Source organism: Pseudophryne corroboree, chromosome 10 (genome assembly GCF_028390025.1).
Source record: "Pseudophryne corroboree isolate aPseCor3 chromosome 10, aPseCor3.hap2, whole genome shotgun sequence".
In the NCBI taxonomy this organism is placed as follows: domain Eukaryota; kingdom Metazoa; phylum Chordata; class Amphibia; order Anura; family Myobatrachidae; genus Pseudophryne; species Pseudophryne corroboree.
In genome coordinates, this window is record NC_086453.1 from 206470505 (window position 1) to 206495787 (window position 25283).

General features: G+C 46.1%; 1 protein-coding gene across 6 annotated transcripts in view; it reads right to left on the reverse strand.

Annotated features, from left to right (window-relative positions):
• Positions 1 to 25283, reverse strand: part of NADK (NAD kinase) — a 171656-nt gene that overhangs the window by 38054 nt on the left and 108319 nt on the right. For 5 of the 6 annotated variants that reach the window (XM_063943045.1, XM_063943043.1, XM_063943044.1 and 2 more), the window contains exons 4-6: positions 19703 to 19832; positions 18225 to 18333; positions 8324 to 8409 (exon numbers count right to left, since the gene is read on the reverse strand). In XM_063943045.1, coding sequence (XP_063799115.1) covers positions 8324 to 8409; positions 18225 to 18333; positions 19703 to 19832 — 325 coding nt within the window. Of the gene's footprint in view, positions 1 to 8323; positions 8410 to 18224; positions 18334 to 19702; positions 19833 to 23678; positions 24270 to 25283 lie in introns of those variants that run through there. The other variant, XM_063943048.1, reaches the window with a different exon arrangement.

The following is a 25283-nucleotide window of genomic DNA, read 5'->3' on the forward strand; positions in this document are numbered from 1 at the left end:
CTGACCACGTAGCTGCTCGGCAAAGTTATAATGCCGAGACTCCTCGGGCAGCCGCCCAGGATGAGGCCACCTTCCTTGTGGAATGGGCATCTACATATTTCGGCTGTGGCAGGCCTGCCACAGAATGTGCAAGCTGAATTGTACTACAAATCTAGCGTGCAATAGACTGCTTAGAAGCAGGAGCACCCAGCTTGTTGGGTGCATACAATATAAACAGCAAGTCAGACTTTCTGACTCCAGCCGTCCTAACTATATATATATATATATATATATATATATATATATTTTTAGGGCCCTGACAACGTCTAGTAACTTGGAGTCCTCCAAGTCCCCAGTAGCCGCAGGCACCACAATAGGTTGTTTCAGGTGACAACGCTGACACCCCTTTAGGAAGAAACTGGAGACGAGTCCCAGTTCTGCCCTGTTCAAATGGAAAATTCTAATATGGGCTTTTGTAAAACAAAACCGCCCATTCTTTTTGACAATCGCCTGGCCGAGGCCAGGACTAACAACATGGTCACTTTCCATGTGAGATATTGGTCAACAGCATGGTCACTTTCCATGTGAGATATTTCAAATCCACAGATTTGAGCGGTTCAAACCAATATGATTTTAAGGAATCCCAACACTATGTTGAGATCTCACGGTGCCCCTAGAGGCACAAAAGAACTGTATATGGAATACACCCTTTACAATCTGGACTTCAGGAACTGAAGTCAATTTTTTCTGGAAGAAAATCTACAGGGCCGAAATTTAAATCTTAATGAACCCCAATTTGAGACTCAAAACACTCCTGTTTTCAGGAAGTGCAGAATCGACCTAGTTGAATTTCCTTCGTGGAGCCTTCCTGGCCTTACCCACGCAACATATTTTCACCACATGTGGTGATGACGTTGTGCGGTCACCTCCTTCCTGGCTTTGACCAAGGTAGGTATGACCTCTTATGGAATGCCTTTTTCCCTTCAGAATCCGGTATTCAACCGCCATGCCGTCAAACGCAGCCGCGGTAATTCTTGGAAAAAACATGGTACTTGCTGAAGCAAGTCCCTTCTTAGCTCCCCAGGCCCTTAGTCCTCTGTGAGCATCTCTTGAAGCTCCGGGTACCAAGTCCCTCTTGGCCCATCCGGAGCCACTAGTATAGTTCATACTCCTCTATGTCTTATAATTCTCAATACCTTGGTTATGAGAAACAGAGGAGGGAACCCATACACTGACTGGTACACCCACGGTGTTACCAGAACATCCACAGCTATCGCCTGAAGGTCTCATGACCTGGCGGAATACCTGTCCCGTTTTTCGGGCGGGACGCTATCATGTCCACCTTTGGTCTTTGCCAACGGTCCACAATCATGCTGAAAAACTTCCCTATGAAGTTTCCACTCTCCCGGGTGGAGGTCATGCCTGCCGGAAAGAACACTGCTGACAGTGCTATCACATGATTTTCCGCCTAGCGAAAAATCCTTGCAGTCTTGTCACTGCCCTCCTGCTTCTTGTGCCGCCCTTTCTGTTTACGTGGGCGACTGCCGTGATGTTATCCCACTGGATCAATACCGGCTGACCTTGAAGCAGAGGTCTTGCTAAGTTTAGAGCCTTATAAATTTGCTCTAAGCTTATTTATGCAGAGAGAATTCTCCAGACTTAATCACACTTCCCTGGAAATTTTTTCCCTGTGTGACTGTTCTCCAGCCTCTCAGGCTGGCCTCCGTGGTCACCGGCATCCAATCCTGAATGCCAAATCTGCGGCCCTCTAGAAGATGAGCACTCTGTAATCACCACAGGAGAGACACCCTTGTCCTTGGATATAGGGTTATCCGCTGATGCATCTGAGGATGCGATCCGGACCATTTGTCCAGCAGATCCCACCGAAGAGTTCTTGCGGGAAATCTGCCGAATGGAATTGCTTCGTAATAAGCCACCATTTTTACCAGGACTCTTGTGCAATGATGCACTGACACTTTTCCTGGTTTTAGGAGGATCCCGATTAGCTCGGAGAACTCCCTGGCTTTCTCCACTGGGAGAAACACGTTTTTCTGGACTGTGTCCAGAATCATCCCTATGAACAGTAGACGTGTCATCGGAAAAAGCTGCGATTTTGGAATATTTAGAATCCACTCGTGCTGACGTAGAACTACTTAAGATAGTGCTACTCCGACCTCCAACTGTTCTCTGGACCTTGCCCTTATCAGGAAAGCGTCCATGTTTCCTTTTAAGAAAAATCATCATTCCGGCCATTACCTTGGTAAAGACCCGGGGCGCCGTGGACAACCCAAACGGCAGCGTCTGAACTGATAGTGACAGTTCTGTACCAGGAACCTGAAGTACCCTTGGTGAGAAGGGCAAATTTGGACCTGTAGGTAAGCGTCCCTGATATCCAGTGACACCATATCGTCCCCTTCTTCCTGGTTCGCTGTCACTGCTCTGAGTGACTCCATCTTGATTTGAACGCTTGTATGTAAGTGTTCAAATATTTCAGATCTCACCGAGCCGGTTGGCTTCAGTACCACAATATAGTGTGGGATACTACCCCCTTCCATGTTGTAAGAGGGGTACTTTGATTATCACCTGCTGGGAATACAGCCTGTGAATTGTGTGAGGGGGAGATGTCTCGAATTTCCAATGTACACCTGGGATACTACATGTAGGATCCCGGAGTTCCCTTGCGAGTGAGCCCCCTGCGTACTGAAACTCTTGAGATGACCCCCTACCGCACCTGAGTCCGCTTGTACGGCCCCAGCGTTATGCTGCGGACTTGGCAGAAGCTGTGAGAGGCTTCTGTTCCTGGGAATGGGCTGCTTGCTGCAGTCTTCTTCCCTTTCCTCTACCCCTGGGCAGATATGACTGGCCTTTGCCCGCCTGCCCCTATGGGGACGAAAGGACTGAGACTGAAAAGACTGTGTCCTTTTTTGCCGATATGTGATTCGGGGTAACAAAAAGTGGATTTTTCAGCTGTTGCCATGGCCACCAGGTCCGATGGACCGCCCCTTTATACGGCAATACTTCCACATGCCGTCTGGAATCTGCCTCACCTGACCACTGTCGTGTCTTCGTCTGGCAGATATGTAAATCACATTTACTCTTGATGCCAGAATGCAAATATCCCTCTGCGCATCACGCATATATAGAAATGCATCCTTAAAATGCTCTATAGTCAATAAAATCTTGTCCCTGTCAAGGGTATCAAAATTTTCAGTCAGGAAATCCGACCAAGCCCCCTCAGCGCTGCACATCCAGGCTGAGGCGATTGCTGGTCGTAGTATAACACCAGTATGTGTGTATATACTGTCATGATATTTTTCAGCTTCCTATCAGCTGGCTTCTTGAGGGCGGCCGTATCTAGAGACGGTAACGCCATGTTTTTATAAGCGTGTGAGCGCCTTATCCACCCTAAGGTGTGTTTCCCAACTCGCCCTTACTTCTGGCGGGAAAGGGTATACCGCCCATAACTTTCTATCGGAGGAACCCCACGTATCATCACACACTTCATTTAATTTATCTGATTCAGGCAAAACTACAAGTAGTTTATTCACACCCTACAAAATACCCTTATTTGTGGTACTTGTAGTATCAGAAATATGTAACAGCTCCTTCATTGCCCTTAACATGTAACTCGTGGCCCTAAAGGAAAATTACGTATGTTTCTTCACCGTCGACACTGGGGTCAGTGTCCATGTCTGTGTCTGTCGACCGACTGAGGTAAATGGGCGTTTTTACAAGCCCCTGACGGTGTCTGAGACGCCTGGACCGGTACTAATTTGTCCGCCGGCCATCTCATGTCGTCAACCGTCTTGCAGCGTGTTGACATTATCACGTAATTCCATAAGTAGACCATCCATTCCGGTGTCGACTCCCTAGAGAGTGACATCAACATTACAGGCAATTTGCTCCGCCTCCTCACCAACATTTTCCTCATACATGTCGACACACACGTACCGACATACAGCACACACACAGGGAATGCTCTGATAGAGGACAGGACCCACTAGCCCTTTGGGGAGACAGAGGGAGAGTTTGCCAGCACACACCAAAAGCGCTATAATGTATATAACAACCCTAGAAGGTGTTGTTTCTATATATATGCGCTCTTAATATATCATTATATCGCCAATTTATGCCCCCCTTCTCTTTTAACCCTGTTTCTGTAGTGCAGTGCAGGGGAGAGTGGGAGCCTTCCTCACCAGCGGAGCTGATCAGGAAAATGGCGCTGAGTGCTGAGGAGAATAAGCTCCGCCCCCTTTTCGGCGGGCTTTTCCTCCCGGTTTTTTAATAACTGGCCTGGGTTAAAATACATACATATAGCCTTAATGGCTATATGTGATGTATTTATTTGCCAAATAGGTATTTATATTGCTGCCCAGGGCGCCCCCAGCAGCGCCCTGCACCCTCCGTGACCGTGTCAGTGAGCCGTGTGACAACAATGGCGCACAGCTGCAGTGCTGTGCGCTACCTCTCTGAAGACTGTGAAGTCTTCTGCCGCCTGTTTCCGGACCTCCGTTCCGCCGTCTTTCTTCAGCGTCTGTAAGGGGGATCGGCGGCGCGGCTCCGGGACGAACCCCAGGCTGACCTGTGTTCCGACTCCCTCTGGAGCTCAGTGTCCAGTAGCCGAAGACTTCAATCCTCCTGCACGCAGGTGAGTTGCCAGTCTCTCCCCTAAGTCCCTCGTTGCAGTGATCCTGTCGCCAGCAGGAATCACTGATTAGAAACCTAAAAAAAAACTTTACTAAATAGCTCCTTAAGAGAGCCATCCAGTTTGCACCCTTCTCGGACGGGCACAAAAACCTAACTGAGGCTTGGAGGAGGGTCATAGGGGGAGGAGCCAGTACACACCATGTGACCAAAAAAGCTTTTTAGATGTGCCCTGTCTCCTGCGGAGCCCGCTATTCCCCATGGTCCTGACGGAGTCCCCAGCATCCACTAGGACGTTAGAGAAAAGATGTGCATGTACTACATGTCAGTTCCTAATTGCGGGTGATACATTCTATCATCCAGGAACAGGTCACAAATATAAAATCAGACACACCCTAACGTGTAATACAAAATTCACAGTATATCAAATAATTTGCCCTTGTGGTAAGTCCTATGTGGGCAAGACGGAACGAGCCTTTAAAGAACGGATGGCAGCACATCGTAGTGCCATAAAGGCAGCGTTCCTTAAAGGAGATAGCGAGCAGCCAGTAGCTCGACACTTTAGTAGAGCAAAACATACATTAAGCATGCTGCGATACAGAATGATTGATCATATACCACCTCTAATTAGAGGTGGCAATAGATCACTCAAATTAATGCAATGCGAGTCTGAATGGATATTCAGACTCGATACACTCAGCCCCAAGGGACTTAACGAACACCTGGGGTTAAATTGGTTTCTTTAATATTAATGAGTAGGACTGATAGGCTGGTATGTTATTCAGGCAATATAAAACTATTAATGGTCCATTATAGTACATTACCTCCATAGGCCCTTGACGTTTGCAGCGTGAAGTCAATATGAGATTGTGATTATGATTGATTTATAGTAGCTAATACTCTGATCCACAATGCAGTATAACATTATTTGATTTCTGGGCGCTCTAGGTATGTGCTATTTGTAATTTTAAATGTTTATTATGCACTTGCACTTTTGATGGCTATATAGGAGTTAATGTGGGTGTTCTAGTGAAATTCTAGCCCGCCCAGGTGAGACGCGAGTTGGAATGACGTCATTGATGACGAGTGGCCTGCCAGGTGGGAGGTCTTGGTTTTCGCCTTCCGGCGATTGGCGTCCATGTGGAGGGTACACTTATTTAGGCGAGTTATTTTGTATTGTGTATTGTCTGATGAAAGTGCCTTAATAAAGTGGCACTGAAACGTTAATATAACTGCCTATCTGAGCCGTGATTTATCCAATAGTCCAGGAGTGCCGCACCAGGAGATTTGTGTGGATGCATGTTACGTGAGGGCACCCGGACAGGTACTGCAATTAGAAGGAGAGCCGGACCATACGGATATATATATATATATATATATATATATATACATACACACACACACACACACACACACACACAAACACACTAGGTGGTTCATCGCACGCTACGGGCGCTTTTTATACCGTCGCAAGGGGCTACACCTCTTTAACCCTTGCACACCCTTGGGGCTTGCTTGCAATATTTTTATTATATGGAGTATTACCTCCAATCATAATTTTGTGAGTGGTTATATTACAAATGATAAAAAATATTGAACAGACAAAGGGCTTGCGATGGTTAAGGGGCCGTAGCCCCTTGCGACGGCGTGAACATTGCACGCAGGACAAAATGAATCACCTAGTAGGTGTCTTGGTTGGGGGAGTGGCGTGTGCGTGGGAGACGAGTATGGGGGAGGGGGGTTGCGGGGCAGTTGCAGGGGGTGTCGCGGGTGGGGAGGGAGTCCTGAGCTATCGTGGGTGGGGGAGGGGTGGCTGCAGGTGGGCCGCGGATGGGGGCAGGATGTGCTGCAGGTGGGGGAGGGGCAGGTGGTTAAGGGGTGGGTGCAGAGGGGGTGCTGCGGATGGGGGAGGTGGTCGGGAAGTGTTGTGGGTGGGGGAGGGGCGGAGAAGTGGGGGCCATGGATAGGGGCTGGGTTCTGGAGGCGCTTGCGGGTGGTGGAGGGGCAGATGGGAGAGGGGTCACGGAGGCGCTACGGGTGGGGTAGGGGCAGGTGTGGGGGTGCTGCAAGTGGGGTAGGGGGTCAGGAGGTGCAGCGGGTGGGGGAGGAGCGGGGTTGACGCAGGTGGGGGAGTGTCAGGTGCGGGGGTGCCGCCAATGGGGTCCATTGGTGCTGTGGGCGGTGGAGTGGCTGGTGCCGCGGTTTGGGTAGGGGGCCTGGAAACGCCACGGGTGGGGGAGGGGCAGGTGCGAGGGTGCCACGGATGGGGGTGGTGGTCCAGTGGTGCTGCGGTCGGGGGAGGGGTGAGTGCTGGGACGCCGCAGGTGGGGGAGGGGTGGGGTGCCACCGGTGAGGGAGGGGCGGGTGTGACTCCACCCAGCGTTAGGAAATGAGTCACAGATCTGGGCTAATATATAGGAGATAGTGGGGGTGGGGGAGGTGCGGGTGCGGGGGTGCCGCCGGTGGGGGAGGGGTGGGTGTTTGGTTTAGAATGGAAATAGACGCAGCAGCGTGTGGTCAGGCAGGGAGTATAACCTCTGCGTCTTAGGTGCATCAACTACTCACCAGAATGTAAAAGGATCATGGCCTGCACCAGCCACCTCTCCTATATATTTGGGCAGATGTGTGACTCTATGACTCTGACGCCGCCCAGCGTTAGGAAATGAGTCACAGATCTGGGCTAATATACACATACATACATACATACATACATACACACACACACACACACACACACTGGCACCGCAGATGTATGAGTGCTGTGGATTCTAGCCTATTTGTTATATAACAGTTATGTGGTCGCGCTTTTTTCTTGCACCCCTATTGTCCATATGTAAATTAAATGTTAAGAAATTCCCCATGTATTTATTAACTGATATGCTTGAGTGTGGTTCCTGTCTCTTTAAAAGAGTGTGAGAGGGCCTAAACCCATGATAGAAGCATACTGTGTATTTAAAATCCAAAAGATACCAGAGACCACTGCTCATATTTTTCGGCATTTCTGCGCATGCGTATGCCCCGCAATACGCACGCGCGACGTACGAGTACAAAGCCCATTGTGGTTTTCACAGGTTGTAGCAAAGTTTTCAGTTGTACTGACGGCCGCAAGCAGAAAGACAGGAAGGGGGCGTTTCTGGGTGTCAACTGAGCGTTTTCATGGAGTGTTTGCAAAAACGCAGGCGTGGCTGGGCGGGTGTATGACGTCAAATCCGGACACGAATAGGCTGAAGTGATTACAAGCGCTGAGTAGGTTCAGAGCTACTCTGAAACTGCACAAACTGTTTTTGTAGAGCTCGGTTGCACATGCGTTCGCACTTCTGCTAAGCTAAAAAACACTCCTCAGTGGGCGGCTGCATAGCGTTTGCACGGCTGCTAAAAACTGCTAGCGAGTGATCAACTCGGAATGACTCCCATAGTGCTTGGCTATCCAATGAATTGTATTGGCAATCTCCATTTGCAAGCATGTACATTAACCTCCAACGTCATGGGACTGCTGGAGTTCATGTGGTGAGTGTTTCTCCAGATAGGATGACCTGCGATTCTAGTAACTTGGCAATGGGCTATTTTCAAGGGAAAAAAAGTTCTCTTTTAGTTTAACAGACCAAAGGTACTAGAAAGTGGCATATTCATCACGCCACACATCTCAGTCACTGGAATTATCAGTGCCAATCACATTAATAAGCATAAGACCAGAACAAACCTGAAACAGTGATGAAGCATACAGCAAGGTCCCATCTCCTCCAAGGCAAATAATGAAGTCAATCTGGTTAGAGATGTCATCAAAATCTAGTAAAGCATTAAAAAAGATAGAGTTAACAGACATGACAGTTCTCTTCATTCTGAGAACATTTCCATCTTACTGAACTGCAGACAAAATCACCACGTGCAGAGCTGTTAATGAAGACTGATGACTGAATTACATAAATAATACAGATGTGTCCACCTACATCTAGCCTCCCTGCCCGTTAAACAGCCCTTCTAACCATGCCACGCCTTGGTAGCACCGAGAGTTTTTTTCAGTTTTTTAAAATGCGTCTTATTCATAAAACGATAAGAATAGGACGCACTATCAGCTTTTGCTGATTAAAATGATATGCGTCATGCCTATATTCTGTGATCGTGGCTGTATCTGCATACAAATTGCTACACAGCATAGCAAAATGTAACAATACGTATGCAGATACAGCCACGGTCACACACAGAATATAGGCACGCCGAATATAATTTTAATCAGCAGAGTCTGCTTATTCATCTTATTCGCATAGCAAGACGAATAACATGCATTTTTAGCAAAAAGACACCCGCACGGGACCCGTTAGCTGAGTATTGAGGCAAGATGTATGAGGACACATCTGTAAATACAACAGGTTTAAGAAGAACAAACATCCAATACTAGCATGGTATAAAAGTGCAACCAGCAATAAGCCATGATTGATCCAGCTAGACTGGCTATGTGTTAATGCCCCATTACACTCTATTAAGGAGCAGTACAGTGAGGCAGTGGTTAGCATTGCTGCCTCAATTACTGGGACAATGATTTTGATACCAACCAAGACATAATGAGCCTGATTCAGTTTAGAAGAAAATTAAAAAAAAAAATTGCTCCTGGAATAAACCATGCAACAATGTACAGTAAGTAATGCAAAGGCATTTATTTGTTTGCATGCAGGGAAAATAGTGGCTGCATGTATCAAACAAATATTCGGCAGCTTTACTTGCACACTGAGCACACACCCCTTCCCAAATATAAATCTCTGAATATTTGCTCCAATCACTTGCAGTGCTACATGATGCAATGTAAGAGGGTAAGGCCTTTATACCAACGTCCATGATTAAACATTTTCTGTGAACTGGACAATCAGAAGCTGCAATTTGTGAGATTGGTGCTACCCTCTGTAGTAACACACTGCCTCAGTTTTCACACAAGGCAGTGAGTGAGAAGTACAACCAAACTCCCTGAGAAAAAATAAGAATTTACTTACCGATAATTCTATTTCTCGTAGTCCGTAGTGGATGCTGGGGACTCCATAAGGACCATGGGGAATAGCGGCTCCGCAGGAGACTGGGCACATCTAAAGAAAGCTTTAGGACTAACTGGTGTGCACTGGCTCCTCCCCCTATGACCCTCCTCCAAGCCTCAGTTAGGAAACTGTGCCCGGACGAGCGTACACAATAAGGAAGGATTTTGAATCCCGGGTAAGACTCATACCAGCCACACCAATCACACCGTATAACTTGTGATCTGAACCCAGTTAACAGTATGACAACAGAGGAGCCTCTGAAAAGATGGCTCCCAACAATAATAACCCGATTTTTGTAACAATAACTATGTACAAGTATTGCAGACAATCCGCACTTGGGATGGGCGCCCAGCATCCACTACGGACTACGAGAAATAGAATTATCGGTAAGTAAATTCTTATTTTCTCTAACGTCCTAAGTGGATGCTGGGGACTCCGTAAGGACCATGGGGATTATACCAAAGCTCCCAAACGGGCGGGAGAGTGCGGATGACTCTGCAGCACCGAATGAGAGAACTCCAGGTCCTCCTCAGCCAGGGTATCAAATTTGTAGAATTTAGCAAACGTGTTTGCCCCTGACCAAGTAGCTGCTCGGCAAAGTTGTAAAGCCGAGATCCCTCGGGCAGCCGCCCAAGATGAGCCCACTTTCCTTGTGGAACGGGCTTTTACAGATTTTAGCTGTGGCAGGCCTGCCACAGAATGTGCAAGCTGAATTGTACTACAAATCCAACGAGCAATAGTCTGCTTAGAAGCAGGAGCACCCAGCATGTTGGGTGCATACAGGATAAACAGCGAGTCAGATTTCCTGACTCCAGCCGTCCTGGAACATATTTTCAGGGCCCTGACAACATCCAGCAACTTGGATTCCTCCAAGTCCCTAGTAGCCGCAGGCACCACAATAGGTTGGTTCAGGTGAAAACGCTGGAACCACCTTAGGGAGAAACTGAGGACGAGTCCTCAATTCCGCCCTGTCCGAATGGAAAATCAGATAAGGGCTTTTACAGGATAAAGCCGCCAATCCTGACACGCGCCTGGTCTAGGCCAGGGCCAACAGCATGACCACTTTCCATGCGAGATATTTTAACTCCACAGATTTAAGTGGTTCAAACCAATGTGACTTTTGGAACCCAAACTACATTGAGATCCCAAATTTCCACTGGAGGCACAAAAGGAGGCTGTATATGCAGTACCCCTTTTACAAACGTCTAAACTTCAGGGACTGAAGCTAGTTCTTTTTTGGAAGAAAATTGACAGGGCCGAAATCCGAACCTTAATGGACCCCAATTTCAGGCCCATAGACACTCCTGTCTGCAGGAAATGCAGGAATCGACCCAGTTGAATTTCCTCCGTCGGGCCTTACTGGCCTCGCACTACGCAACATATTTTCGCCAATTGCGGCGATAATAAGATTTTACTTACCGATAAATCTATTTCTCGGAGTCCGTAGTGGATGCTGGGGTTCCTGAAAGGACCATGGGGGTACAGCGGCTCCGCAGGAGACAGGGCACAAAAAGTAAAGCTTTTTCAGATCAGGTGGTGTGCACTGGCTCCTCCCCCTATGACCCTCCTCCAGACTCCAGTTAGGTACTGTGCCCGGACGAGCGTACACAATAAGGGAGGATTTTGAATCCCGGGTAAGACTCATACCAGCCACACCAATCACACCGTACAACTTGTGATCTAAACCCAGTTAACAGTATGATAACAGCGGAGCCTCTGAAAGATGGCTTCCTTCAACAATAACCCGAATTAGTTAACAATAACTATGTACAATTTATGCAGATAATCCGCACTTGGGATGGGCGCCCAGCATCCACTACGGACTCCGAGAAATAGATTTATCGGTAAGTAAAATCTTATTTTCTCTATCGTCCTAGTGGATGCTGGGGTTCCTGAAAGGACCATGGGGATTATACCAAAGCTCCCAAACGGGCGGGAGAGTGCGGATGACTCTGCAGCACCGAATGAGAGAACTCCAGGTCCTCCTTAGCCAGAGTATCAAATTTGTAAAATTTTACAAACGTGTTCTCCCCTGACCACGTAGCTGCTCGGCAAAGTTGTAATGCCGAGACCCCTCGGGCAGCCGCCCAAGATGAGCCCACCTTCCTTGTGGAGTGGGCCTTTACAGATTTAGGCTGTGGCAGGCCTGCCACAGAATGTGCAAGTTGGATTGTGCTACAGATCCAACGAGCAATCGTCTGCTTAGACGCAGGAGCACCCATCTTGTTGGGTGCATACAATATAAACAACGAGTCAGATTTTCTGACTCCAGCTGTCCTTGCAATATATATTTTTAATGCTCTGACAACGTCCAGTAACTTGGAGTCCTCCAAGTCACTTGTAGCCGCAGGCACTACAATAGGCTGGTTCAGATGAAATGCTGACACCACCTTAGGGAGAAAATGCGGACGAGTCCGCAGTTCTGCCCTGTCCGAATGGAAAATCAGATATGGGCTTTTGTAAGATAAAGCTGCCAATTCTGATACTCTCCTGGCAGAAGCCAGGGCTAGAAGCATGGTCACTTTCCAAGTGAGATATTTCAAATCCACCTTATTTAGTGGTTCAAACCAATGAGATTTTAGAAAGTCCAAAACCACATTGAGATCCCACGGTGCCACTGGAGGCACCACAGGAGGCTGTATATGCAGCACTCCCTTAACAAAGGTCTGGACTTCAGGGACTGAAGCCAATTCTTTTTGAAAGAAAATCGACAGGGCCGAAATTTGAACCTTAATAGATCCCAATTTGAGACCCATAGACAATCCTGATTGCAGGAAATGTAGGAATCGACCCAGTTGAAATTCCTCCGTCGGAGCACTCCGATCTTCGCACCACGCAACATATTTTCGCCAAATTCGGTGATAATGTTGCACGGTTACTTCCTTCCTTGCTTTAATCAAAGTAGGAATGACTTCTTCCGGCATGCCTTTTTCCTTTAGGATCCGGCGTTCAACCGCCATGCCGTCAAACGCAGCCGCGGTAAGTCTTGAAACAGACAGGGACCCTGCTGAAGCAAGTCCCTCCTTAGAGGTAGAGGCCACGGATCTTCCGTGATCATCTCTTGAAGTTCCGGGTACCAAGTCCTTCTTGGCCAATCCGGAACCACTAGTATCGTTCTTACGCCTCTTTGCCGTATAATTCTCAATACTTTTGGTATGAGAGGCAGAGGAGGAAACACATACACCGACTGGTACACCCAAGGCGTTACCAGCGCGTCCACAGCTATTGCCTGCGGATCTCTTGACCTGGCGCAATACCTGTCCAGTTTTTTGTTGAGGCGAGACGCCATCATGTCCACCATTGGTCTTTCCCAACGGGTTACCAGCATGTGGAAGACTTCTGGATGAAGTCCCCACTCTCCCGGGTGAAGATCGTGTCTGCTGAGGAAGTCTGCTTCCCAGTTGTCCACTCCCGGGATGAACACTGCTGACAGTGCTATCACATGATTCTCTGCCCAGCGAAGAATCCTTGCAGCTTCTGCCATTGCACTCCTGCTTCTTGTGCCGCCCTGTCTGTTCACATGGGCGACTGCCGTGATGTTGTCCGACTGGATCAATACCGGTTTTCCCTGAAGCAGAGGTTCTGCCTGGCTTAGAGCATTGTATATTGCTCTTAGTTCCAGAATGTTTATGTGAAGAGACGTTTCCAGGCTCGTCCATACTCCCTGGAAGTTTCTTCCTTGTGTGACTGCTCCCCAGCCTCTCAGGCTGGCGTCCGTGGTCACCAGGATCCAATCCTGTATGCCGAATCTGCGGCCCTCCAATAGATGAGGACTCTGCAACCACCACAGAAGAGACACCCTTGTCCTTGGAGACAGGGTTATCCGTAGGTGCATCTGAAGATGCGACCCTGACCATTTGTCCAACAGATCCCTTTGGAAAATTCTTGCGTGGAATCTGCCGAATGGAATTGCTTCGTAAGAAGCCACCATTTTTCCCAGGACTCTTGTGCATTGATGTACAGACACCTTTCCTGGTTTTAGGAGGTTCCTGACAAGGTCGGATAACTCCTTGGCTTTTTCCTCCGGGAGAAAAACCTTTTTCTGAACCGTGTCCAGAATCATCCCTAGGAACAGCAGACGAGTTGTCGGCATTAACTGGGATTTTGGAATATTCAGAATCCACCCGTGCTGTTTTAGCACTTCTTGAGACAGTGCTAATCCCATCTCTAGCTGTTCTCTGGACCTCGCCCTTATTAGGAGATCGTCCAAGTATGGGATAATTAATATGCCTTTTCTTCGAAGAAGAATCATCATCTCGGCCATTACCTTTGTAAAGATCCGAGGTGCCGTGGACAATCCGAACGGCAGCGTCTGAAACTGATAGTGACAGTTTTGTACAACGAACCTGAGGTACCCCTGGTGTGAGGGGTAAATTGGAACGTGGAGATACGCATCCTTGATGTCCAAGGATACCATAAAGTCCCCCTCTTCCAGGTTCGCTATCACTGCTCTGAGTGACTCCATCTTGAACTTGAACTTCTTTATGTACAGGTTCAAGGACTTCAGATTTAGAATAGGCCTTACCGAGCCATCCGGCTTCGGTACCACAAAAAGAGTGGAATAATACCCCTTCCCTTGTTGTAGAAGAGGTACCTTGACTATCACCTGCTGAGAGTACAGCTTGTGAATGGCTTCCAAAACCGTCTCCCTTTCGGAGGGGGACGTTGGTAAAGCAGACTTCAGGAAACGGCGAGGTGGATCTGTCTCTAATTCCAACCTGTACCCTTGAGATATTATCTGCAGGATCCAGGGATCTACCTGCGAGTGAGCCCACTGCGCGCTGTAATTTTTGAGACGACCGCCCACCGTCCCCGAGTCCGCTTGAGAAGCCCCAGCGTCATGCTGAGGCTTTTGTAGAAGCCGGGGAGGGCTTCTGTTCCTGGGAAGGAGCTGCGTGTTGCTGTCTCTTCCCTCGACCTCTGCCTCGTGGCAGATATGAATAGCCCTTTGCTCTCTTATTTTTAAAGGAACGAAAGGGCTGCGGTTGAAAAGTCGGTGCCTTTTTCTGTTGGGGAGTGACTTGAGGTAGAAAGGTGGATTTCCCGGCTGTAGCCGTGGCCACCAAATCTGATAGACCGACTCCAAATAACTCCTCCCCTTTATACGGCAAAACTTCCATATGCCGTTTTGAATCCGCATCGCCTGTCCACTGTCGCGTCCATAAAGCTCTTCTGGCCGAAATGGACATAGCACTTACCCGTGATGCCAGTGTGCAGATATCCCTCTGTGCATCACGCATATAAAGAAATGCATCCTTTATTTGTTCTAACGACAGTAAAATATTGTCCCTGTCCAGGGTATCAATATTTTCAATCAGGGACTCTGACCAAACTACCCCAGCACTGCCCATCCAGGCAGTCGCTACAGCTGGTCGTAGTATAACACCTGCATGTGTGTATATACTTTTTTGGATATTTTCCATCCTCCTATCTGATGGATCTTTAAGTGCGGCCGTCTCAGGAGAGGGTAACGCCACTTGTTTAGATAAGCGTGTTAGCGCCTTGTCCACCCTAGGAGGTGTTTCCCAGCGCTCCCTAACCTCTGGCGGGAAAGGGTATAATGCCAATAATTTCTTTGAAATTATCAGCTTTTTATCAGGGGCAACCCACGCTTCATTACACACGTCATTTAATTCTTCTGATTCAGGAAAAACTATAGGTAGTTTTTTCACACCCCACATAATACCCTGTTTAGTGGTACCTGTAGTATCAGCTAAATGTAACGCCTCCTTCATTGCCAAAATCATATAACGTGTGGCCCTACTGGAAAATACGGTTGAATCGTCACCGTCACCACTGGAGTCAGTGCCTGCGTCTGGGTCTGTGTCGACCGACTGAGGCAAAGGGCGTTTCACAGCCCCTGACGGTGTTTGAGTCGCCTGGACAGGCACTAATTGATTGTCCGGCCGCCTCATGTCGTCAAACGACTGCTTTAGCGTGTTGACACTATCCCGTAGTTCCATAAATAAAGGCATCCATTCTGGTGTCGACTCCCTAGGGGGTGACATCCTCATATTTGGCAATTGCTCCGCCTCCACACCAATATCGTCCTCATACATGTCGACACACACGTACCGACACACAGCAGACACACAGGGAATGCTCCTAACGAAGACAGGACCCACTAGCCCTTTGGGGAGACAGAGGGAGAGTTTGCCAGCACACACCAAAAGCGCTATATATATATATATATCAGGGATAGCCTTATAATAAGTGCTCCCTTATAGCTGCTTTGTTATATCAAAATATCGCCATAAATTTGCCCCCCCCCTCTCTGTTTTACCCTGTTTCTGTAGTGCAGTGCAGGGGAGAGACTTGGGAGCCGTCCTGACCAGCGGAGCTGTGAGAGGAAATGGCGCCGTGTGCTGAGGAGATAGGCCCCGCCCCTTTTCTGGCGGGCTCGTCTCCCGCTATTTAGAAAAATCAGGCAGGGGTTAAATATCTCCATATAGCCTCTAGGGGCTATATGTGAGGTATTTTTAGCCTTTATAGGTATTCATTTGCCTCCCAGGGCGCCCCCCTCCCAGCGCCCTGCACCCTCAGTGACTGCCGTGTGAAGTGTGCTGAGAGGAAAATGGCGCACAGCTGCAGTGCTGTGCGCTACCTTTAGAAGACTGCAGGAGTCTTCAGCCGCCGATTCTGGACCTCTTCTGACTTCAGCATCTGCAAGGGGGCCGGCGGCGCGGCTCCGGTGACCATCCAGGCTGTACCTGTGATCGTCCCTCTGGAGCTTGATGTCCAGTAGCCAAGAAGCCAATCCATCCTGCACGCAGGTGAGTTGACTCCTTCTCCCCTCAGTCCCTCGCTGCAGTGATCCTGTTGCCAGCAGGAATCACTGTAAAATAAAAAACCTAGCTAAACTTTTTCTAAGCAGCTCTTTAGGAGAGCCACCTAGATTGCACCCTTCTCGGCCGGGCACAAAAATCTAACTGGAGTCTGGAGGAGGGTCATAGGGGGAGGAGCCAGTGCACACCACCTGATCTGAAAAAGCTTTACTTTTTGTGCCCTGTCTCCTGCGGAGCCGCTGTTCCCCCATGGTCCTTTCAGGAACCCCAGCATCCACTAGGACGATAGAGAAAATGTTTTTGCGGTTACATCCTTCCTGGCTTTTGATCAGGATAGGGATGACTTCATCCGGAATGCCTTTTTTCTTCAGGATCCGGTGTTCAAACGCCATGCCGTCAAACGCAGCCGCGGTAAGTCTTGGAACAGACAGGATCCTTGCTGGAGCAGGTCCCTTCTTAGAGGTAGAGGCCACGGATCCTCCGTGAGCCTCTCTTGAAGTTCCGGTTACCAAGTCCTTTTTGGCCCATCCGGAGCCACGAATATAGTGCTTACTCCTCTCCATCTTATCAATCTCAGTACCTTGGGTATGAGAGGCAGATGAGGGAACACATATACTGACTGGTACACCCACGGTGTTACCAGAGCGTCTACAACTATTGCCTGAGGGTCTCTTGACCTGGCGCAATACCTGTCGAGTTTTTTAATCATGTGGACGACTTCTGGGTGAAGTCCCCACTCTCCCGGGTGGAGGCCGTGCTGAGGAAGTCTGCTTCCCAGTTGTCCACTCCCGGAATGAATACTGTTGACAGTGCTATTACATGATTTTCCGCCCAGCGGAGAATCCTTGCAGCTTCTGCCATTGCCCTCCTGCTTCCCGTGGCACCCTGCCTGTTTACGTGGGTGACTGCCGTAATGTTGTCCGACTGGATCAACACCGGCTGACCTTGAAGCAGAGGTCTTGTTAAGCTTAGAGCATTGTAAATGGCCCTTAGCTTCAGGATATTTATGTGAAGTGATGTCTCCAGGCTTGACCATAAGCCCTGGATATTCCTTCCCTGTGTGACTGCTCCCCAGCCTCGCAGGCTGGCATCCGTGGTCACCAGGACCCAGTCCTGAATGCCGAATCAGCGGCCCTCTAGAAGATGAGCACTCTGCAACCACCACAGGAGGGATACCCCTGCTTTTGTCTACCCACTGTGTAGCCCATAATGCTGTGTAGGAGTCTAAGTTACATATGGATTGTGTGTTTTATTCTATCCAGAATTACACTATTGTGCACATTTGTTCTTCTGAGATGAGCTGCTGAGGATTGGACGGATCATATGTATATGTATATGAAGAGACTACTTGGAAAGAGGATGTGAATGCATATCATCTACTAAGGAACGTAATATTTATATTTAAGCACCTTAGCACCTGTGGGTGAATATATGTTCTTAAGATCAGTGAATATTTATTCCATGTAAAAGTTATCCTCAACTGTAGTAAAAGTTTTGTTTTCAAGCTGATAAAACAGTTCATCTACTATGAAGCATACAGAACTGCACATATGCAAACTTACACTGTTATAATGTGATGCTGAGAAAGCATTGGCTGCATCTGATACACTGTTATAATGCAGAGATCAGCACTAGGACACAATTACTAGTGTACAGTAGGACAAGGAGAGCCAGCTACATAATTGCACAAAGTGTTTTTGTTTATAGGATAAGATGACGTTTACATAACAGAATACAGTCCGGACATGTACATACAGTAACAATAAGAGCAGATAAGAGTGCATGCTATTCTCACCTTCTCTAAAAGTGCAAAACTTCTTCTTTACTGGTCCAAAAATCTCATCATTCGCAATGGCGGGGTCTTCCAATACTTTCTTCTCAACATACACAATCATGTTCTTTTGCTAAATGAAAATAGATAGAAATGACTGCTTATCTGTGACCAATTTAATAAGCACCAAGTACAGAAGTACATAAATGATCCTATGCTATTTTATTTAATAAGAGACTAGGGGATACCGCAACCTAGAAGCCCATATCTTCCAAAAGTAGACCTTTACTCTTCAAGAGAGTGAGAATAGGGAGGGCCCCTTTCCCAGGACATGTGCCATTCAGCAGACACCGGGCCCAGCTGGCACATCTCCCTGTCCAACAGTCACAAGGTAGGAGGCCATTGGCAAGTGGTTATTGAAGACGGCTAGATGCCTGCTAGTATGGTGTGGTGTGATTCTACAACTTGGAGAAGGGGAATTCCCCAGTGAATGAATAAGCTATGCGGTCTTCCTAGATTCATTTTGTATAGAGAAATCATCACTATGGATTGATGAGCGTAAGTACGACTTTGCTGCCAGACAAGCAAACTGATAAAACTATTAAACATTATAGAGATACAAAATGAAATTATGTCACTAAAGAGTGAAGCATGTGCCCATGTACAAACTCTAAGAGCGGTTTTTACAAAGTCCTTTGACACAAGACTGATTTGCTATTTGCTTTACCGGCGGATGGGATGCCGGCTGTCAATATCCCGACAGCGGCATCACACCAGCAGGAATGGCAGCAGCGGGGCGAGCTCTACACGCGGTGAGATCCTTGCTATGCCCGATTTTCACTTGCGATTTCCTTTGAACTCCCTGTAGCCCAGATAGCACATATTTTGACTAACTTTTCTTGAGATATGGACTGTGTGTGCTTACGATTTTGGCTTATGTGAGATTTTGGCTTATGTGAGATGTAATTGACATGTGAGATGAACTAGATAGTACACCGATCTAGCAAGGATTGACTTGCCTGCACAGTATCTTTTCTTGCGATGCCGACCTGGCGGGACTGCGCATCGGGATCGAATCGGGATCGCAAGGTGACTTTCACCTTGCGATCTGCACTAACTTTTCTTGCGATTTTGACTATATAGGCAAAATCGAAAGAAAATATCTCACCATGTGTACACATACACACCCTAAGAGTCCCCTTGCAGGCTTGCAGCACTCACTACGCTGTGGGCTCGGCGCGCTTGCCAAAGGATCTGGGTGTCGTAGAGTGGGATTCCGGCTGGCGGGATTCCGGCATTAGTATCCTGACCGCCGGGATCCTGCCCGCCGGCAATTTAAATGCATCCCTCGGAGAGTTATTCCCAACTCTTGTACATCATTTCCTTTTGGTAGCACAGATAACTAGATGTTTGTTCCGTGCTTTATCCCCGAGTGAGAAGGCTCATTACCAACATATAAAGCACACAGAGCAAATAGTGCAGTCACCCATGATCTGACTTACCTCTGTGAGAAACACACACAGCTCTTTGAAAGGCTGCAGTACACTCGTGTCTCTGACCTTTTTGATCACCAATACACTTTTTGGTGGCTTGTTCCACGTTAGCAGCTGGCTTGCTGGGTCCTGGATATGCCTAGAAACGTAAATAATAAAAGATGAAACATGAATCTTTCAATAATGTAACTATGTATCTGTAATTACGAGTAGGAAAACATAAGAAAAGTTTCATAGTTCTGTTGGTGCCCTTATACCAAGTTTGCCAGGTAAACTACTGTGTATACAATAGGTAAAAGTGCAGCACAGGCACACGGCATATCGCAACAGTGGAACTGGCCGTCACAACATTTATATAAATATTGTGCTGTACATTTTGACTGGCTGCATATCCAAATCACTGAAGACCCTCGAGTGATGAGCACACAGTGAGGTCACATGTTTCAGGACAACGTCGGCACATTTGGAAGATAGATAGATGGCAAACATCTTCATGGAGTAACAGCAGCCTGTGCACCATATGCAGGACACCGGCTCTGAGGTAAAATCCTTTGTCCGAGCAGGAGTGGAATACAGGCGCACATAAGCTGGGCTAAATTGGTCTGCTCCTCATCCTCATATTACTCCCTGTACATACGGTGGGTTGTTCAAAAGGGAAAAAAAAACGACTTCACGAACCAATCAGAAGCAATCACTGTTGGCAGTTTGCCGCTGAACACTGCAAGTGATGCCCAGGACATCTTAGAACATTAATGTAACAATTGAGATTACTAGAAACAATGCCCAATGATGCCATACATTCGCCACATACATTGATTGGTTCATGAGTACAGACGTACATTACTACTATGATGAGTGAATAATAAGGTTTTTAGTTTTTTTTGTTTGTTTGGTTTTAAATGTTCCAGATCTTGTCAAGTATGAGTCCGAGAAAATATCTAAGCCCGTAATCACACCTGGATTCAGGATAATACCATCAGTCAGGCAGCAGCTACTGCATAGTAATTGTGCTATTTGAACCCAATATGGGAAAGGACAAAATGATGAGCCCTGGGCAGAACCCTGTGTCCATCATTAAACTTTGTTTTGCTTGAAAGTTTGATAGTCACAAGATGACTTAGGATACAAGTGTACCCCACTAACCAGGGGGTGTGAGAGGGGATTATTAGTGCAAATACAATCTAACTATGCTGTGAGCTTTTTGGCAATACATTGCTATTATTACAGTCAATACTACTCAGCTGATTATAGAGGGTACAATAACTTTCACTAAGGGATTGTTGCACCATCACTCTGCTTTTTTGTCTTTTATTCATATTGGTCGTCATTTTACAGAGCTTACGACCATTTAGGAATCAACAAGTTAATACATTCTCCACAAGTACACACTTTATGCAAGCAGCTAACTGTGTCAGAAGGTGCAGAGAAAATATTTACATGCAGTGGCTGTCACATTGTTTTGCCCCAAACCATTACAAAATAAAGAAAAAATAAAGAAAAAGGGATAATTCCATGTACTTCTGTGACATTTACATATAATCATTAGGTGGTGGCATAGAATTAGGCTGTAAATGTCTGGACGCTTTGAGACTCTGGGCTAGAAAAAAAAATAAAACAAAATAAAATAGATGTACTGAAACCTTTATTATGGGTATAGCACTTATGTTAGTGTGAATGGTTTTAAATACTGCACTAAAGACACAGAATTTATCAGTTAATTCTGTTCAAACATGCTGGGGATAACCTGCACATTACTGCTAGATGCTAATTAGGGCAATCTGTAAAAGATTAGTAATATTTTCAGTGGTCAGTAAGGAAAAGAAGTAAAAAAAGAGACTGAATATATCAAGCTATTTAATACATATAGAAGAACCCATCATTTTCATTACTGTAGGAAATAAACACCTTTCTTCCTCTACATGTACATATACATCATATGCATACGTACATACATATACATAGAGTCATGATGCGGCACTCTAGTTAGGGGGCCCCGTTGCCCTCCTCAAGCAAAATATATATATATATATATATATATATACATACATACACACACACACACACATATACATACACACATATACATACACACACACACACACACACACACACACACACACACACACACACAGTATATGTACAATAAATGAAAACACACTGCTCACCCCTGCAAGTCTTACTGATGTTCTAGATGGTTGTAAGCAGTGTGTTTTCATTTATTGTACCAGACCCATGAGTTCTGCCTGTGTGACTTTGACATATATATATATATATATATATATATATATATATATATATATATATATATATATATATATATACACACACATACATACATACTAGTTACCAGCCTGTCAAAATTACGGTTCATAACAGTAAAATGTCAGTGCTGGCGGCTGTATGCGCACAGATGGAGCAACAACTGAAGAATTGCTTCATTGGGCGCCATCTCGTGACAGGAATAAGGTAAATCAATTGAATTCCCTCCATAGAGGTGAGGAGCAGCATTAGCCTTTTATTATACAGGATATATAAAAGGCTAATTTGGCATATACCATGCCAGTCCAGTCAAGAAACAATGGGATCCGTAAATGTGTACAATGGCTGGCAATACTGATTTGTAGGAGGCACTAATCCCCACTTAATATACAAGAGTATAAAAATAAATCTTTATGTATGTATACACACACAAAGGGTGTCAGAAACATGGCGATAAGCGTCTTCTAGACTAAACAATTGCCACTTTATGGAGCTTGCACTTAATGCCATAAACAGGCAGAACTCATTTTAATAAGCAGATGGAGAGGACTTGGGATATAATTATTTCTGTGACAATAAAATCAGCTGACATTGGGTTCCTATTTAAATCTCCCAAACCCTACAGTATAACAGATTGTGCCAAGGGCTTCAGAAACCTAAATAAATTCACCCAGTCTATTGTTACCTTACAGAGAATGGCTTGCATTCAAACGTTTTTACTGGAGCTTGCAGTGTTTAGGTTAGAATGTATAGGCCTGACTGATTAGAGAATGTTTATATTTATTGAAATATTTCTCGGTATGTATGGATGTATATATATATTATATATATAATTTATATTATTTTAATTTTATTTTCTCCTTCAGGTAAGTGAATGTGGTATGTAATATGGTAAAAAAACAAAGTGACAATCTGTAATAAGGTCACCTGACCGCAGGCCACCTACTTCTCACAGATGTTGTAGAACTGGGATTCCCTGCACGGTGTTTCACAACTGCTGAAGAGGAAATACATGGCCTATTGTTTGTAAGTGGACAGCAAATCTATTGTGGTTCATACAAAAAAATAGCATACGCTTTACACTACATTCCTGTAGCATGCAATTGCACTGCTCCACTAAGCTTGCAATCTAATGGCTGACTGCACTCACGTTTGTGTGTGTGTGTGTGGGGGGGGGGGGGGGGGGGGGACTACTGTAGTAACTCAACAATGTAATAATGATATATAACAATTTGTTCCTATTCATTTAAAATGATTTAACCCCTATCCCTGACGGGTGAATGAAGAGGACCATAGACTGATCAGTAAAGATATCACAGTGAAGGTGATCAACTGGCCTGCATTAGTTCTATGGGAACACGTATAAAAAACAAAACGGCCTATAATTCATTCCATTGCGAATGCTGAACACTGTTTAAATTTGCAAATAAAGTACAGTAAACAAACAAAACCGTATCATAAAAAATATGTACACAAGCACACAGAGAAAAAAGCACAGTATACAAACATTACTGCCCATCCCTTCCAGCAGTTCACATTCTGGGTGAATCAGACATGAACAATCGCAGAATAAGCAGAGACTGGGCAGCAGCAGGCTTGGAACGCTGCCCTGGTATCTGTGTATTCCATGTTTCAGTTTAACAAGTTTGTTCCCATCGTTGTACTCCTTTATGTTGACAAAGCAAAAACCTATCTATGGCAGGGGGTGGGCTGGCTGCATACTAACCATTGCCAGGTATTCTTGGGAATGTTTCTAGACTTCACACGGTCATAAATCTTCATGGCCTTTTGCATAAAATCGCCAGGTGTCTCAGAAAGTAGAACAACTGTAATTCCTCCTAAAGAAAGTATGCTACTGACTATAGGACATTGTAAGGAATGGGGGTAAAAACCACCTTGGCAAAACCCAGCTGACACTGCTGTCAGAGGTGAAAGAGGGCAGGAAGAGAGCGCGGAGATTACAGAGATCTATCCAGTCATCACTAAAACCAAACTCTGTGTAGAGCCTGGTCCTGGAGACGTAAGTGAAAGGAGCTGCACATGTCCGTACACCGTTGCAGTGGGGCTAAAGTTAGCTGTGTGTGTGTGCAGTGATCTTCCATCCCACTTGCAGCACAATGATATAATGCTTCTATTGAAAGCTTGAAAAACTGCCACTCCACAGCTTCAGCAGATCCAACGCAAAGGAGAGTCTTCCCCAGATAACTTGCCAGCTGATCACAAAATGAATTACGCCTCGTCCAGGTATACAGGCTGAAAAGGTAGAGCAGTCACAGCAGTGCCTCTTAAGACTTACTAATTACATTACATAATGCTGGTCCTGCCCAGTAGGTGGAGTGCAGCACAGGATGTACTCACTGCACACAGAGCTCTGCAAATGACCAGTGCTGCTAGGAGGGATCACGCATTAGGGAGTAGTTCCTCTGACAATCCCAACACCTGTATAATTGCTGCTTCTGACCAATACCCTTGTGTGCCAGGAATAAAGAACATGGTCTAATGCTATGCCTGTGGAACAGGGCGTGAGATAAAAGTTTCCATTCGCTGCTAGTACACTTTCAGACTGTAAACGTTACAATGAGGATTTCTTCCAGTAGCTAAACAAGCTACAATGTGATCCCCATAACTCATGCAGCCCTGTCTGTCCCACGTCTTATATTTACACAGACAGCAGCGTTATGGTAGGTGTGGTTCAACTACAACTGTATAATTCTGCCCAATACCAGACACTTACTACTAGTCTAAGCAGAGGGATTTCATTAATGAATCATGTATTGTGTTTAGAGTCTATAAATACAAAAGTGAAAGTGAAAACATTAAGGGGGGCATCCAATTAGCCGCAAACATTTTCATAGTGTGAAAAACTGTTTTTTCAAGTCGGTTTAATTTTCGGGCTATCCAATTAGCCCCCTTTTTTCTGTCTGTGTGCGAAAACACATGGGTACCGCAAAAAGTCATAAACCTGTGTGTTTCTGCAACCGCGATCGTGGAAGAAAAGCCTGCTTATTGCAGATTTGGTTCACCGATAAGTGCCTGTATCGGGGCTAATTGGATTGTCCCGAGGGAGGTAATTAGCCACGGTTTACAGAATGCCACCCTAAACACGCTGTAATATAAAACTGATGCACTGTGTCTAATGTTTTCCACTGTATCACACCACAAAGTATCTCCATGAACCCTTACACAATGTATGAAGTACCTGCAAATGTAATATAATCAAATGATACTGTGTCACCACATTACACAGCGCTGTACAAAGGGTTCCATTATTTTTTGTTAACAATCACAATGATTGCCGACACGGGGGCTTTAGCCCGTGGAAACAATGTCC